Here is a 14,893-nt window from a genome sequence, read left to right as displayed (position 1 = left end):
GCATCTGTAGCACTACTTTGTGTAACTTCCACTGTGAGCTTAGAGCAATAGTTCCATCGTAGTAATATGAGGCTCCTGTTAAACTCAGGAGCCAAAGCAAAACTGAACAGCCTTGCAAAAGTTATCTAACTCTGGCACCAACACCAACTCAGAAACAATTACTAGACCTCAAAATAACAGTATTGACTGCGACTGTGTTGGGAATCATTATTTAGTTTCTCAAAAAAATCTTGCAATTTCAAGGGGTGTCACTAATTTTGACATGGCATTGTTAAGAAAAAGTTAAAATTCAGAGTTAACATTTTTATGCAATATATGATCATTTTTCGTCATTTGTTGGTGGGTTTTTTTTTTTTAGCAAGCTGAATATTAGCTGTACATGATAAATGTTTGGTAACTGCATTTCATTTTTACATTGTCCTAAAAATCAATGCCGATATTTATTTCATAAATCATTTCAGTGTCTGGTCATTTTAATATTAAACCTTCTTTGTCTCAAGCCACAAAAACAGAACCCTGTGAATACCAGGAACAGTCACCATTTCTTGGGAACTAACTTTATCGGGGAGGGCGGAAGCGAGCAACGGCGGGTTTGTAGTTAGGTAAAGTTGGCAAGATATTCACAGATTCGGACTTCCGGCCTCAATAACTCATGGGATATACGTTGTAAAAACATAAACAATGCCTCTTTCAAATCGTTGTAAGCTAGACAATGTGCTACAAGGCCAGTTTTATCAAAAGTCGCTGTCTTTCAAGCTGCAGAAATTACATTGATGTCTATGAGCAGCTGGCTGTGCGACGAGTGAACAGGGACCGTCTGCAAATAGCAAAACCGCTGCAGCAGCGAAGAGAGGCACTACACAAATATTCAATAACTTAACTTTTATACACTGTAGCGTCACCAAATTTACTGCAGCCATCAATTGTCTCCTGCTGGTCATACTACAACTCTTTGTTTGATGCTAAATAAAAAAATCTGAATTTTAAGGAATTTTTATTATTTTATTATTATTTTATTAGTCATAAAATTCAATAACTTCACTCTTATGAATTGTAGTATCACCAAAATCACTGGAGCCTTCAATTGTCTCCTGCTGGTCATACTACAACTCTTGGTTTGACACTAAATACAAAAATCTGAATTCTGAGCAATTTTTATTATTTTATTATTATCTTATTAGTCATAAAATTCAATAACTTCACTCTTATGTACTGTAGTGTCATCAAATTCACTGGAGCCATCAGTTGGCTCCTGATTGTCATCCTACAAGTCTTGGTTTGGTAATAAATCAAAAATCTGAATTTTAAGGAATTAATAATAACCAAAACAAGACTTGTAGTATGACAATCAGGAGCCAACTGATGGCTCCAGTGAATTTGATGACACTACAGTACATGAGTGAAGTTATTGAATTGAATTACTAATAAAATAATAATAAAATTCATTAAAATTATGAAAGAATGTTTTTATATCAAACCAAGAGTTGTAGTATGAGCAGTAGGAGTCAATTGATGGCTCCACTGATTTTGGTGACAATACAATGTATAAGAGTGAAGTTATTGAATTTTATTACCAATAAAAATTCCTTAAAATTCAGATTTTGTATTTAGCATCAAACCAAGGGTTGTACTATGACAGTCAGGGGACAACTAATGGCATCAGCGAGTTTGGTGACACTACAGTACATAAGAGTGAAGTTAATGAATTTTATTACGAATAAAAATTATTTAACATTCAACTTTTGTACTTAATATCACACCAAGAGTTGTAGTATGATCAGCAGGAGATAATTGAAGGCTCCAGTGATTTAGGTGACACTAAAGTAAACAAGAGTGAAGTTATTGAATTTTGTTACTAATAAAATAATAATAAAATAATAAAAATTCCTTAAAATTCAGATTTTGTATTTAGCGTCAAACCAAGAGTTGTAGTATGACCAGCAGGAGATAATTGAAGGCTCCAGTGATTTTGGTGATACTGCAATTCATAAGAGTGAAGTTATTGAATTTTATGCCTAATAAAATAATAATTAAATAATAAAAATTGCTCAAAATTCAGATTTTTTTATTTAGTGTCAAACCAAGAGTTGTAGTATCATCAGCAGGAGATAATTGATGGCTGCAGTAAATTTGGTGACACTACAGTATATAAGAGTGAAGTTATTGAATTTTATGACTAATAAAATAATAAGACAATAATAAAAATTCCTTAAAATTCAGATTTTGTATTTAGCATCAAACCAAGAGTTGCAGTATGACTAACAAGACACAATTGATGGCTCCCATGATTTTGGTGACTCTACAGTATATAAGAGTGACGTTATTGAATTTTATGACTAATAAAATAATAATTAAATAATGAAAATTCCTTAACATTCAGATTTTGTATTTAGTATCAAACCAAGACTTGTAGTATGACCAGCAAGACACAATTGATGGCTCCAGTAAATTTGGTGACGCTACAGTGTATAAAAGTTAAGTTATTGAATATTTGTGTAGTGTCTCTCTTCGCTGCTGCAGCGGTTTTGCTATTTGCAGACGGTCCCTGTTCACTCGTCGCACAGCCAGCTGCTCATAGACATCGATGTTATTTCTGCAGCTTGAAAGACAGCGACTTTTGATAAAACTGGCCTTGTAGCACATTGTCTAGCTTACAACGATTTGAAAGAGGCATTGTTTATGTTTTACAACGTATATCCCATGAGTTATTGAGGCCGGAAGTCCGAATCTGTGAATATCTTGCCAACTTTACCTAACTCGGGTTTGTATCCACTCGGCTTCCGTCCAGTGAAGGAGGAGAATGCGGAAGCTGATGTGTTCAGGTTTTCTGGGTGTGTCGACGTAAATAATATAACCAAATGCTTCGAACACAAGTCTTCCTGTCGCGGAAAGACTTCCAATCGCTCAAGGACCACAAGGAAATCTCCTGTCAGTAAGTAAAAGGCGTGTCTCCTTCAATTCGTGTGCGTTAGTGTAGCTTATAATGGAGCACTGAGTAGTTTCTGTGTACGAACTAAACTGTGTTTCTACAATATTCTACAGTAGAGTCAGACACTGAACACTTTCTCGAAAGCGTATTTACAAAATTAAGTATTTGGCTGTTATTGTATTTCTTGCAACTCTGCTGTCTGCTCCATTGTATTGTCATCCACCTGTCGTATGTATGTAAAATGTTAAAAACGCTGTACTTACTGGTAAGAGCTGTAGTTATTCCTCTATAATCACAATCCACACAATTTGCACTTAACTGTTGATTCACTTTAAACATGCACTTTCACACATATCTTCTTCTAACACTAATTTCCTCTCTGTACTCTGTTGCTCTTTTTTAGAAACGTGTGTGTGTGTGTTTAATCAGTACTTTAAGAGCGGAGACAAAAACAGTCAACATCCTTGGCTGGATATACATACTTAGCCAGTAAAACTGATTCAGATTGTAACTCTGATTCTGAAAAACCAACATCAAGACTTTAGATTTGATTTTTTTATTCGTCACATACACATGCAGTATGGCAGTGAAACGCAGAGACTGTCCACCAGGCTTTATAAATAGAAAATGTTAAAGTAGGTAAAAGAAATAATACAACAAATACAAGGTATAACTATAATATACAAGAACAAACAGGTAATAGGACGTATTTATGGTATGTAGACAGTGCAAGAGGTAGAGATGTGCAAAAGTGAAGATGTGCATTCACACAGAGAATGTGCAGTCTGTGTGATGTGCAGTGTTGACATATTTACAGTTATGTGTTTATGGTCCTTGTTTGTGAGGTGCTGACTGGAAGTTAGAGTTGACAGTCCTGACACTTCTCCTGGTGTTATAGTTAAACACTGATTTCCTCTCAGTAACCTGATACTCTTTTTAGAAATGTGTGCGTTTTACTCAGTACTTAGAGAGCAAAGACAGAAACAGTCAATATCCTTGCATGGATATCCATATTTAGCCAGTAAAACTAATTCAGATTCAGACACTTTACACACTGTGTCACTTCACACAAACACTTTTAGAAATTTATATTTTGTACTTTGCATTTTGTACTTCATATTCTTTGTTATTTCTATTTTACTACTAACCTCTGTGTAATTGTGTATATTCCACTAACCTTTGTTTATTGTTTGTTGTACTCTGGCAAAATAATTTCCTCCGGGATGAATAAAGTAGATCTTATCTTATTTTAATTCTGAATCTGAAAAGCCAACATCAAGTGTCTTGTGTTTGCCACTACATGCCACCAGAGCAGCTTCATTTCTCCTTGACGTTTATTCTGTAAATCTCAGGAATTCCACTGAAGAATTCAAGGAAGAACTATATTATTCCAAAAGATATTCCTCATTTGGTGTTTTTGATGATGGTGGTAAAGGGTGCTGCCCAACTTATCGGCCCAAAATCTGTCATAGATGCTCACTTGGGTTGAGATCTTCTGACTGTACATATGATTCACATCATTGTCATCAAACCGTTCAGTGCCCCTTCATGTTCTATGGAACTCCTATCTGGGCAGAAGTGTTTCATAACAGGATAAAGATGATCATTCACAATAACTTTGGATCAATTTGCAGTGATGCTTCCCTATAAATAAACAAGTGAACCCAAACCTTGGCAGCAAAATGCCCCCCACAGGTCACCAGAGCCACCAAATCCTTTCAGTGTTGGATTTAAGGAATTCCTTTAACTTGTTGCCCATCTCTATATTCACAGAAGATTAAAGAAATTGATCCAACTAGAGAACAAAATACTTGAATAGAATCTAAGTTTGCAACGCAAAAACTAACGCTCTATGCTTTCTTTGTCCCAGAAACAATGGCATCACCAAGCCCCCTAGCTCAGGCCAACACCAAATTCTCTCTGGCTTTGTTCAAGACCCTCAGCGATAATGACAAGACAGCAAATCTCTTCTACTCCCCCTTCAGCATCTCTTCTGCCCTGGCTATGGTGATGCTGGGGGCGGGGGGCAACACAGAAGCAGAGATGTCAAAGGTACAGCACCTTCACTTACACAACAACTGTTTTTAGTAGAAGTAACAACTGAACATTGATAGCACTACAGGTGGGTGCACCTGTATCAGTCTGGTTTGTGAGGCAGAGTGTGTCTTCTGAGTTTACCTTAACAAATTACTCAGCATCACTTTAAGACAAACAATGCTTAACAGTAAAGCTCCATGACGGGAATGCTTTGAATTTGATATGAATGGAAGCTAAAGAGGAGTTCTGAGGGTGTGACAGCCTCCATTCCGTATGAATCACCAGTTTTTCTTCCACTGTCAGCAAAAATGACAAAGATCTGTTCTTTTCAGACTCCTACACAGATTTATGAAGGGCAGTTGTGTTGTGTTACTATAGGAACATGACGCATAACACGGAGGTGTGAGGGCAATAAAGATTTATGTACATTGAAATAATCAGTACATGTTATCCGTCAGCATTATGTGCAGCAGACATGTCAACTTGTCTGTCTGGCTGGGCTTTGTTGGTGAGCCCTTGTCAAAGTTGAGTCACACCTATGAAATTAGGGGTCATCTTTAGAGCATAAGGGTAACTATTGCACCACAGACATGCGCTGCAGTTAGCTGGAATTTTGGTGTAACTAGGCATTGTGCAAAAAGAACAATGTTTCCTGATGTTTTGAGCAATGCCACATCCACATAAGTGAAGCAGGTGGGACAGTAAGGGCCTAACTTGTGATCTATGCTGGGGTAAAGAAACAACTCCAGTCATTAGAAATGATTATATTGACAGCATTTACAACATAAAGTTTAAAGCAGTTTCTTCAAGAGCATCATGACAGTCAATAGTGATAAAATGCTAGTGGGAGTACATTAAATTGGCAGGTATTAATTTGTGGTTTGCCCTATTTGTGCTTTTATGTCTTCTGTTCGACAGGATCAGGGACAGTTCGCTGTTTAAAAGAAGGAGACAAACTGTTATCGGTTAATTTTATTTTGCACATACAGGTTGTAGTTGTTCCAAATAGGGTGCCACTACTACCTAATGGGATAAGATGTGATGCCTGCAGCTGTACTAAGAGCCAGAGCAGGGCGGGTAGACAGACAGAAAATGTGACAGAACCAGTGTCAATGGGAGTGTTAAGGAAAGTTTTAAAGATGAGTGTGAGGTGAATCAGTTTCCATGTTAGTCAGATTTTGTCAGCAACAAGACGAAATCCAACTGATTGATGCAATTCAGCTTCAGTCAGGAGTTGTGATGAATTGTGGCCATGCATGACTTTGTGATTGTGAAAGCAGAGGTGAAAGTAACATCAGATTGCTGTGAGAATTTTCTTTCAGCTGCAACTTACCAGAAAGTCTGACTGTGAACTGATTTCTTCTAACTTGATCATTAGGCAGCTGGCCAACAGTTGCTCTACAGATACTGCAATCTGTTCATGGGAATAAGAAATGTATGGGTCACCAATGACATCACTCACATTTGCAGAACTTGTCAGAACAATCTGATGGTTCAGTTTGGTTTAGAAATGTGCACATGCTGAGACCTGCAATGCACATAATTTCTCAGTGTCTAGATGGCTTACTCAAAGACAACATGAAATTATTATTCTTAAAACAAATGAAAGACAAGTGCAGTTTTTTGCTGCCAAAATTAGGAATTTGTTCCAGGTTTAAGACCATTTCTTTTCACTTTTAGCTCTCTGTCAGCTGTTGCAAGTAAGTTTTAAAGAGCAACTTACCAGCAGTTGTAAATGGTGTTACCCTAGAGCTCCACAGGTTGAAGTTCATACATTGTAACTTACACGTGTACTCAGAGTGTTGTCAGAACAACCTGACAACATTGTTGGGTGTGATTACTCTTCAGCACCTCTGCTTGGAAGAGTACAAAAGGCTGTGTCTGAATATGCCAGTGCAGCTACTCGAATTTATGTAGGGCATGCATGTAGGGAAGCTGAGTACATTTACAGGTGATTAGTGTATATTTGAAGGTGATATTTGGATTATTATAATATGTAACTACAATCATCATCTCTCTGTTTCTTTGTGCTAAAGCTGAGACTGTCCCACAGCTGTATAGAAGTGTTAAAGCTGTTGATTAAACTTATCTCTGTGTATCAAAGTTGCATTTTTTTCCCTTTAAAATAATCCCTACATTTCTACAAAAAAGCTTGACTGCAGCTCAAGCACACCCATTCGCCTACGACTCTGCAAAACTACTTTGGCATGTTGTAATTTTGGAGTAATTTAGCCATACATGTTTCAACCACGAACTGCTTCTGAAGAAGAATAATGACACAGAAAGCTCCACCCTGCAAAACCAGTTCCTTACTTTTGTTCTGTCACGTTAAACGTTGGAAGTTTGAGTCTGTGTTTTTGGAACTGCAATTGGTGGAAATACTCCACCCTGATGCTGACTGCTTGTATCGCTAATGATGCATCCTCTAGTGTAGGGGTGTCAAACATACAGCCCGCGGTCCAAAACCGGCCCTCCAGAGGGTCCAATCCGACCCACGTGACGACTTGGAAAGTATAAAAATTACAGACAGACAGATATTAACTGTAGATTGTAAATTTGTAAAACGATACATTTCAAATAATTTCTAGACCATCACAAGTTGTTTTGATCATAAAGTAAAATACTAGATTGGTCATTGTTCTTTTGTTGTTTTCTGTCTCAGTTTGGAATATTTTGCCTTGTTTTTGTTGTCTTTTTTTGTGTGACTTTTGTCATTTGTCTCATATTTTTGTTGTTTTGTTTCTCGTTTTTGTCATTTTGTGTTTCCTTTTTGGAATATTTTGTATTTTTGTTTTTTTGTCCTTTTTTGTCGTTTTGATCATAAATCATTGTTATTTTGTCATTTTGTGTCATTTTTGGAATATTTTGTCTTGTTTTTGTTGTTTATTTTCTTTTTTGTCTGACTTATGTTGCTCGTCTCATGGTTTTGTTGTTTTGTTTCGCGTTTTTTTTCATTTTGTGTTTCCTTTTTGTCTCGCTTGCATCGTTTGTTTACTTTTTTGTTGCTTTCTCACTTTTGTCGTTTTGTCTCATTTTTATAAAAAATGTTCTTATTTTTGTCTTTTTTGTACTTTTGATCATAAATCATTGTTTTTTGTTGTTTTGTGTCTCATTTTTGTGATATTTTGTGTTTATGTTGTTTTTTGTCTTTTTTTTGTCTGACTTTTGCCGTTTTGATCATAAAGTAAAATAGTATATCATTCATTTCCAGACACCCGTGACTAAATGTGTTGTTCCTTTGTAGACACTGTGTGATCTGTAAGTTATAAAGTGTGAATGATAAACTGAGGCATAATGTTGTTGAAATAGAATTAGTTTTTCTTCAGAAATTTCAGATTGTTCATAATGTTTTGTAAAAAGATCATTCCTTAATTCCTTGAACATTTTCAAAACATACTTTTTTTGAAGTAAAACAAAGGAAACATTTGGAAATGTGGTTATTTATAGGTTATTATGCTGTGATTTCTCTGGTCCGACCCACTTCAGACCAAATTAGGCTGAATGTGGCAACTGAACTAGGATGGGTTTGACACCCCTGCTCTAGTGTATAAAAACCCATGTGAACATGTTAGCAAAGTTAAAAACTTGATTTTCATTGCAGGGGGTCTTGAATTAAACAAAAAATATGAGGGGGTCGTACTGTAAAATGTAATGCCTGTGGAACTCAGCCCACACATCAGGATGGATGGAAACCTATTGCACACAGCTACAAACAAATGATATCCAACCTAACAGTCAGCACTACCACCTGGACCCCCAGGTTCTCTGTTTTACCAAGCCAAAGGAACCACAGCAGGCAGAACCGCCAATGCAGATGCAAATGCAGATGCAGCAGCAGCAGCATAACCCGTTCACTCTACCACCTGGCCTGCTGAAGATCAAAGAGTCAACAGTAAAGGAATCATTCACTAACAGGAGGGCATGTTACTAACACTTGGTATGGGTGGTGCCCTGTGGTGAGGGGATTGTTGGAGACAGAGAAAATGTGATTCCAGAGAGAGAGAGAGACTTGTTTTTCTGCATTCTGTTTGCCTTTCTTATCTCCTATATGCTGCTGTCTTCACCTGTGTGACGGGAAAAACAGCAGTTTCATGGAGCAGCCCTCGTTTACCTAAGGTTTAGTTTGTGTCCAACAGCTCCAAGCTCATAATGTTACACAACACACAGGAACAGTCTTATCCCTTTATGACCTCCCTGTGTGTGGCTTTATTATCTCTTAACAGCAGCTGCTAGAAATGATCCTTTGTCCTCAAATTTTGACAACACATTGTCACGCTGATTTCCTTTTATATGCGTAATTTAACCTGGTTATTTCTGATAGCGCGCTCGTATGTGGATAATACCAAATTTAGCAAGCCTTGTTAGAAATGTTGACGGAAGATAATGGCTAATGTCATGCTGATTTGGATGCACACTATCAAAAACATCCCTTCTTAATAGGAGGATAACCACACAAATAGCATGGTGGAGGGATGGCATGTGTCTCCTTCAGCCTCGGGTTCTCTGAAGTCACAGTTAATGGCATTCTCTTTACTTTAACATGTCCGTTTTTTCTTTTTCCCTGCTTTCCAGTCAATGTTGGGATTTTCTGCATTACTACAGTACATGGTTCATGTGGGATTTAACTGCTGCACGAGATTACTGTAAAGAAATACACCAGCACATACAAAATGTGTCACTTTACCCCCTAAGTGATGAGAAAGTTTAAGTTATCGATTTCTTACCTTTTAGATCTTTATAGAGCAGTTCTGTGCTGTTCTAAAATGTGTGCTGGTGCTCATATTTTAGATGCCTGACTGTTTGTTTTTATAGATTTATTTCTGTCATGTTTTAGGTGAACAGCTCTACTCTAATACTGGTTGTCCACCATCATACATAGCATGAAACACCAAAGAGTTATAAATACACTACCGTTCAAAAGTTTGGTGTCATTTATTCATTATTATTTGCGGACTTTTATCCATGTGCTAACATAACTGCACAAAGGTTTTCTAATCATCAATTAGTCTTTCAACACCATTAGCTAACACAATGTAGCATTAGAACACAGGAGTGATGGTTGCTGGAAATGTTCCTCTGTACCTCTATGGAGATATTCCATTAAAAATCAGCCGTTTCCATCTAGAATAGTCATTTACCACATTAACAATATGTAGACTGTATTTCTGATTAATTTAATGTTATCTTCACTGTAAAAAAAAGTTTTTCTTTCAAAAATAGTGACCCCAAACCTTTGAACAGTAGTGTATAAAAAAACAAGTCTCATCACTTAGTAGGGAAGATGGCCATCATTCCAGTGTAATATATTGTAATATGCATGTTTGTAACAGGTGTCTACTTTGTCCACAGTGTCTGAAAACCGATGCTTGTAAGGCTGAAGTCCACTCTGACTTTGGCCAGCTGCTGAGTGAGCTGAACCAATCAGACGCTCCGTACGCCCTCAGTGTTGCCAACAGACTCTATGGAGAGCAGTCCTACCAGTTTGTTGAGGTGTGTGTGCTTTTTTTCCACAGGGTATTCACCTACAGGGTTTGGTTTTGCTTACATTTCTTTCAACTAGCATGACTGAGAAAAGCAGAGAGGAATGTTAAAGCAGTTCAAGAAGCAATGATAAATAAGGAAGTGGACTGCAGGCCACAATACCAGCAAAAAGTAAAGGAGGAACTGTAAAATACTATTCTGGCTGCAAGAGCTTTTAATTCTAGTAAGATGAAGCATGGGGTTCACTTAAACTTATAAATGTGTTGTTTGGTTCGATCGATTCCAGGATTTCTTGGGAAAAACCAAGAAGCACTACAACGCTGAGCTGGAGTCTGTGGACTTCATCACCAGTCATGAAGCAGCCAGGCTCAACATCAACAGCTGGGTGGAGGAACGAACACAAGGTGGATCTAAACGCACATTTACTGTGTGTGAAGTGACCTGCAAACCTCCTTCATCCAATCTGATGTAGAACTGAAAAACCTGGAGATGCAGTTGTAACAAATTTCCCTGCTGTGGGATCAATAAAGTGTCTGTCTATCTATCTATCTATCTATCTGTCTGTCTGTCTATCTATCTATCTATCTATCTATCTATCTATCTATCTATCTATCTATCTATCTATCTATCTATCTATCTATCTATCTATCTATCTATCTATCTATCTATCTATCTATCTATCTATCTATCTATCTATCTATCTATCTATCTATCAGTGATGATTTAATCAAATTTTGTTGTACAAAGGCAGGAATATTTCGTTTTGGTATGTGTTATGTTATAAATAGAGCTGGAAAATATTAATGAAGTGACAAACTGAAAGTATACTATTTTATATTTTACCATATGTGGAATTGCTTCCCATGTGTCAATTGTGTTCACCAGGTAAAATTAAGGATGTGCTGGCCCAGGGTGTGGTGGACAGCATGACCAGGCTGGTGCTGGTCAATGCCATCTACTTCAAGGGCAACTGGAACAAGCAGTTTCAGGAGAGCTCCACACGTGACACTCCCTTTAGACTCAACAAGGTAACACTGCAGCAGAATGATGATTTGATTATATCTTTTCAAGTCAACCTTCAGTTCAATATTCATTGTGTATTAGATTTAAAACGTGATGCAACATCACCACATGAGATACTATCAAAAGAATGATTTTGCAGATTGCATTGAAATTGATATATTTTTCAGTCCTTCTATTCCATGAAGTACAGCTGTTTCAGAGAGGTAATGGCAGGCATATGAAAGCCCCCAACAAGTGTGTCCTGTACATCTTCAAACCACAGCTCAGTGAAGGCAAGAGATAACGCAAGACGACTCTTTAGAACATTGTTTATTTCTGAGGTCTGGGTAAAGGTTGAATTCTCTGATGGATTTCTAATTTAATCAGGGAAATAATATTATTACTACACCTTCTTCATTAAAATTGTTAGAAGAAATGTGAAAAAAAGGAATTCAACATCAGTGTCTGGGCAGAAATCCTCACTATAGTGAAAGTCTGATTATGTAGACTGCAGATTAGAAAACGATAGAAGGATGTGTTTCTTAGTTTTTTTTAAACATGAGTGTTAATCATGAGCTTCAGAAAACAAGAAATTGTAAAACTTCCATTCTGGGTAATAGATCACATGGTGTTTATATCAGTTATAGACAGGCCTTTTTAGTGGCCTGATAAATCGTTGTTTCGTCCACTGACAAAATATTCACCACTGTAAAAAAAAAAAAAAGAAGTAAAGACACTGAGTAATAAACAGTGATTTGCTGAAACAGCATTTAGAGATGTAGAACCATCAGGTGGCCGAAACACAGCAAAAGCAACTGCAAAGATTAAACTGAAAACTAGATCAGACTTTCCTGATGTTGGCTAACTTGGAAAAAAATTGAGTTAACATTGATAGTGGTTTGTTCACCACCTGATCAGTGCTACTCCAAGTTTCACTGGTTTCTTACTCCTCTTGTAGGCAGACAAACTTTGAAAAATCCATCCATCCATCCATCCATCCATCCATCCATCCATCCATCCATCCACCCACCATCCATCCATCCATCCATCCATCCATCCATCTTTGCTTGTTTTTAGTTCTTGGAGGTGTTTATCCTCTTATCCAAAGGCTTTCTCAGTTCTAACTGACTGGTGGGTATTTATTTAAGGCCACCAGTGGGTCATTACTCAGCCAAATCCATCATGAATAAAGATTTGGTGAAACTGGCTGTCTGAACTGCAATCTATGTGTCTGATAGGTGGTGTCAGAGGCCAACCGCTCTGTTGATAGACGATCTTTCTAGTTCAACATAGAAGAGCTCTGTGATAGAATAAGTCCAAACATCCAAAACACTTAATGTAGCTTTAAATATACTGTAGAATATGTTAAAGAGTAGCTACCAAAGAAAAACAGTGGTTCCACTGCATGAAAGTTTGAAATATGGTCCAACTCTGGCCACACTCAACAAATGTCTCAATGATTACAAACTGCCATGCACTTCTGCATAACTGCAACTACGTGATGTGCAAAAGATTCCAACTGGTGAGAAGTTTCAGGTTTTGCATTTTTTCTGTTTCATGTTTTCAGAATGAAACCAAGTCCGTGAAGATGATGCACCAGAAAACTAAGTTTCCTTTGACCTACATTCCTGAAGCGAACTGCCAGGTAATTCATATATCAATACAGTCCATCAGTCAGTATGTCTGGGTAATGTGTGTAGGTTTAGTTTTTTGCATGTATTCTATAAACTAGTTCATACATACGAAGCAAACAGCTGCAAGACCGGCATGTGTATTTACTGTCATGTTTGAAATGTTTGACAGATCCTAGAGATGCCCTACAAAGGCAAGGAGCTCAGCATGCTCATCTTCCTCCCCAATGAAATGGAGGACAGTACAACAGGCCTGGAGAAGGTACAAACACAAACATTATGCACTTGGGCACAAAACAAAATCTACAAGACACACAAAAAGGAATGACTGATTTTGTGTCCACCCCCCTAGCTGGAGAAGGAGCTGACCTATGAGACATTTGTGGACTGGACCCGTCCAGACATGATGGATGAAGTTGAGGTCCAGGTGGCCCTGCCTCGATTCAAGATGGAGGAGAAGTACGACATGAAGAACATCCTGGTCAGCATGGGCATGGTGGATGCCTTTGACATGGCAAAGAGTGACTTCTCTGGTATGACGTGTTCCTGGATCGTATAAGATACATTAAAGAGCAGGCAGCCAAACCATTAACTGGCTACTGAAGTTCTCCCAAATCAATGCTGTCTACACTCCAGCCAGGTACTATATTTATTTAAAGTATCATCTGCCACTCTCTCCTTTAACAGGCATGTCTCCTGCCAATGACCTGGTGCTGTCTAAAGTCATCCATAAGGCTTTCGTGGAGGTCAACGAGGAGGGAACTGAGGCTGCTGCTGCCACCGCTGCCATCATGATGCTGCGCTGCGCCATGCGTACACCCACCTTCATCGCAGACCACCCCTTCCTCTTCTTCATCCGACACAACCCTTCCATGAGCATCCTCTTTGCTGGCCGATACTGCTCCCCTGAGTGAGCGCGTCGTTGTTTAGAGCAGGGTTTCTCAACCGGAGGGAGGTTACAACACATCTAATCTGCAATAGTGTAACGTTTTATTCTGCATCACTGGAAGAATGTTGAGAAAAATCGCTCTAGAGTTTCTTATCGCTAATCACACCCTGAGTTCCCGTCCAATGTTTCCAACAGCAGGATTATGAGTAAAAACGATGGTGTTGGATCTTCTAAACCTGATCCCTCTCACTTGTGTCGCTTCTCACATAAATGATTGTGAATTTGTCCTGTGCCTTTCTGAACATTCAGCTCTAACACTGTTTAGGCTAATCTCATCCTTTACTTTATGTCTGCAATACATGTATGGCCCTGTTTGCTGCAGTCTTACACTCTACTCTGGTTCATCTCATCCATATTGTCTAGTTTATCTTACACCTTACATCCTTTTAATGAATTTAACTTTATATTGTGCCTTTTTCACCCAGCAGCTCAGACATCAGCTGTACCTTTTGGCTGCAGTATTCTCTGCACTTTATCTACAAAACAAGCAATTTCATCGTTTTATATTTTTGCTTGACCAAAAAAGAATGATGCGATGAAATCACAATAACAGTTGCATATGTCTTTGGTAGTTACATAAAGTTCAATTACATTTAACTGTACCTTTATGCATATAATAAATATGGATTACAGATAACAAGAACTTACATGAAGGTTTGAACTGGTTTTGAGTCCAGGTCCTTTTGGTGTACCACTATGTTTTTAAATATGGAATAAAAGTGTGTGGTTTGCAAATGTTGTATGTCACATTTTTTAAAAAAAAGTTTTTATTGATATTTTCTCTGATGTAGTCCAACCAAATGTAAAACAGTGGAGTTTATAATGTAGTTTAATCATGTACAAGAGCTAATATCACACTGGATT

General features: G+C 37.8%; 1 protein-coding gene across 2 annotated transcripts; it reads left to right on the top strand.

The window, feature by feature from the left end:
- Positions 1-2,774: 2,774 nt before the first annotated feature.
- On the top strand, positions 2,775-14,764 carry LOC111565330 (leukocyte elastase inhibitor-like). 2 transcript variants are annotated; one of them, XM_023265363.3, is made up of 10 exons: positions 2,775-2,932; positions 4,800-4,981; positions 8,727-8,858; positions 10,316-10,456; positions 10,734-10,851; positions 11,333-11,475; positions 13,017-13,094; positions 13,253-13,342; positions 13,433-13,613; positions 13,768-14,764. In XM_023265363.3, the coding sequence occupies exons 2-10, from the start codon at positions 4,805-4,807 to the stop codon at positions 13,992-13,994; spliced, it is 1,287 nt and encodes a 428-aa protein (XP_023121131.2). In that variant the 5' UTR covers positions 2,775-2,932; positions 4,800-4,804; the 3' UTR covers positions 13,995-14,764. The 2 variants fall into 2 exon arrangements, with proteins under 2 accessions (XP_023121131.2, XP_023121140.2); XM_023265372.3 differs by lacking the exon at positions 8,727-8,858.
- The last annotated feature ends 129 nt before the right edge of the window (positions 14,765-14,893 follow it).

Source organism: Amphiprion ocellaris, chromosome 22 (assembly GCF_022539595.1).
Source record: "Amphiprion ocellaris isolate individual 3 ecotype Okinawa chromosome 22, ASM2253959v1, whole genome shotgun sequence".
NCBI lineage: Eukaryota > Metazoa > Chordata > Actinopteri > Pomacentridae > Amphiprion > Amphiprion ocellaris.
Note: the sequence above shows the minus strand (reverse complement) of the source record. Positions and strands in the feature narration are given on the sequence as shown.

What these genes read in the sequence shown, in the direction of transcription:
- LOC111565330 (XM_023265363.3), top strand. Translation starts at nt 4,805, where the DNA reads ATGGCATCACCAAGCCCCCTAGCTCAGGCCAACACCAAATTCTCTCTG. An exon ending in AGTCCTACCAGTTTGTTGAG is followed by an intron (nt 10,457 to 10,733) that starts GTGTGTGTGCTT and finishes GATCGATTCCAG; the next exon opens with GATTTCTTGGGAAAAACCAA. An exon ending in CTCCCTTTAGACTCAACAAG is followed by an intron (nt 11,476 to 13,016) that starts GTAACACTGCAG and finishes TCATGTTTTCAG; the next exon opens with AATGAAACCAAGTCCGTGAA.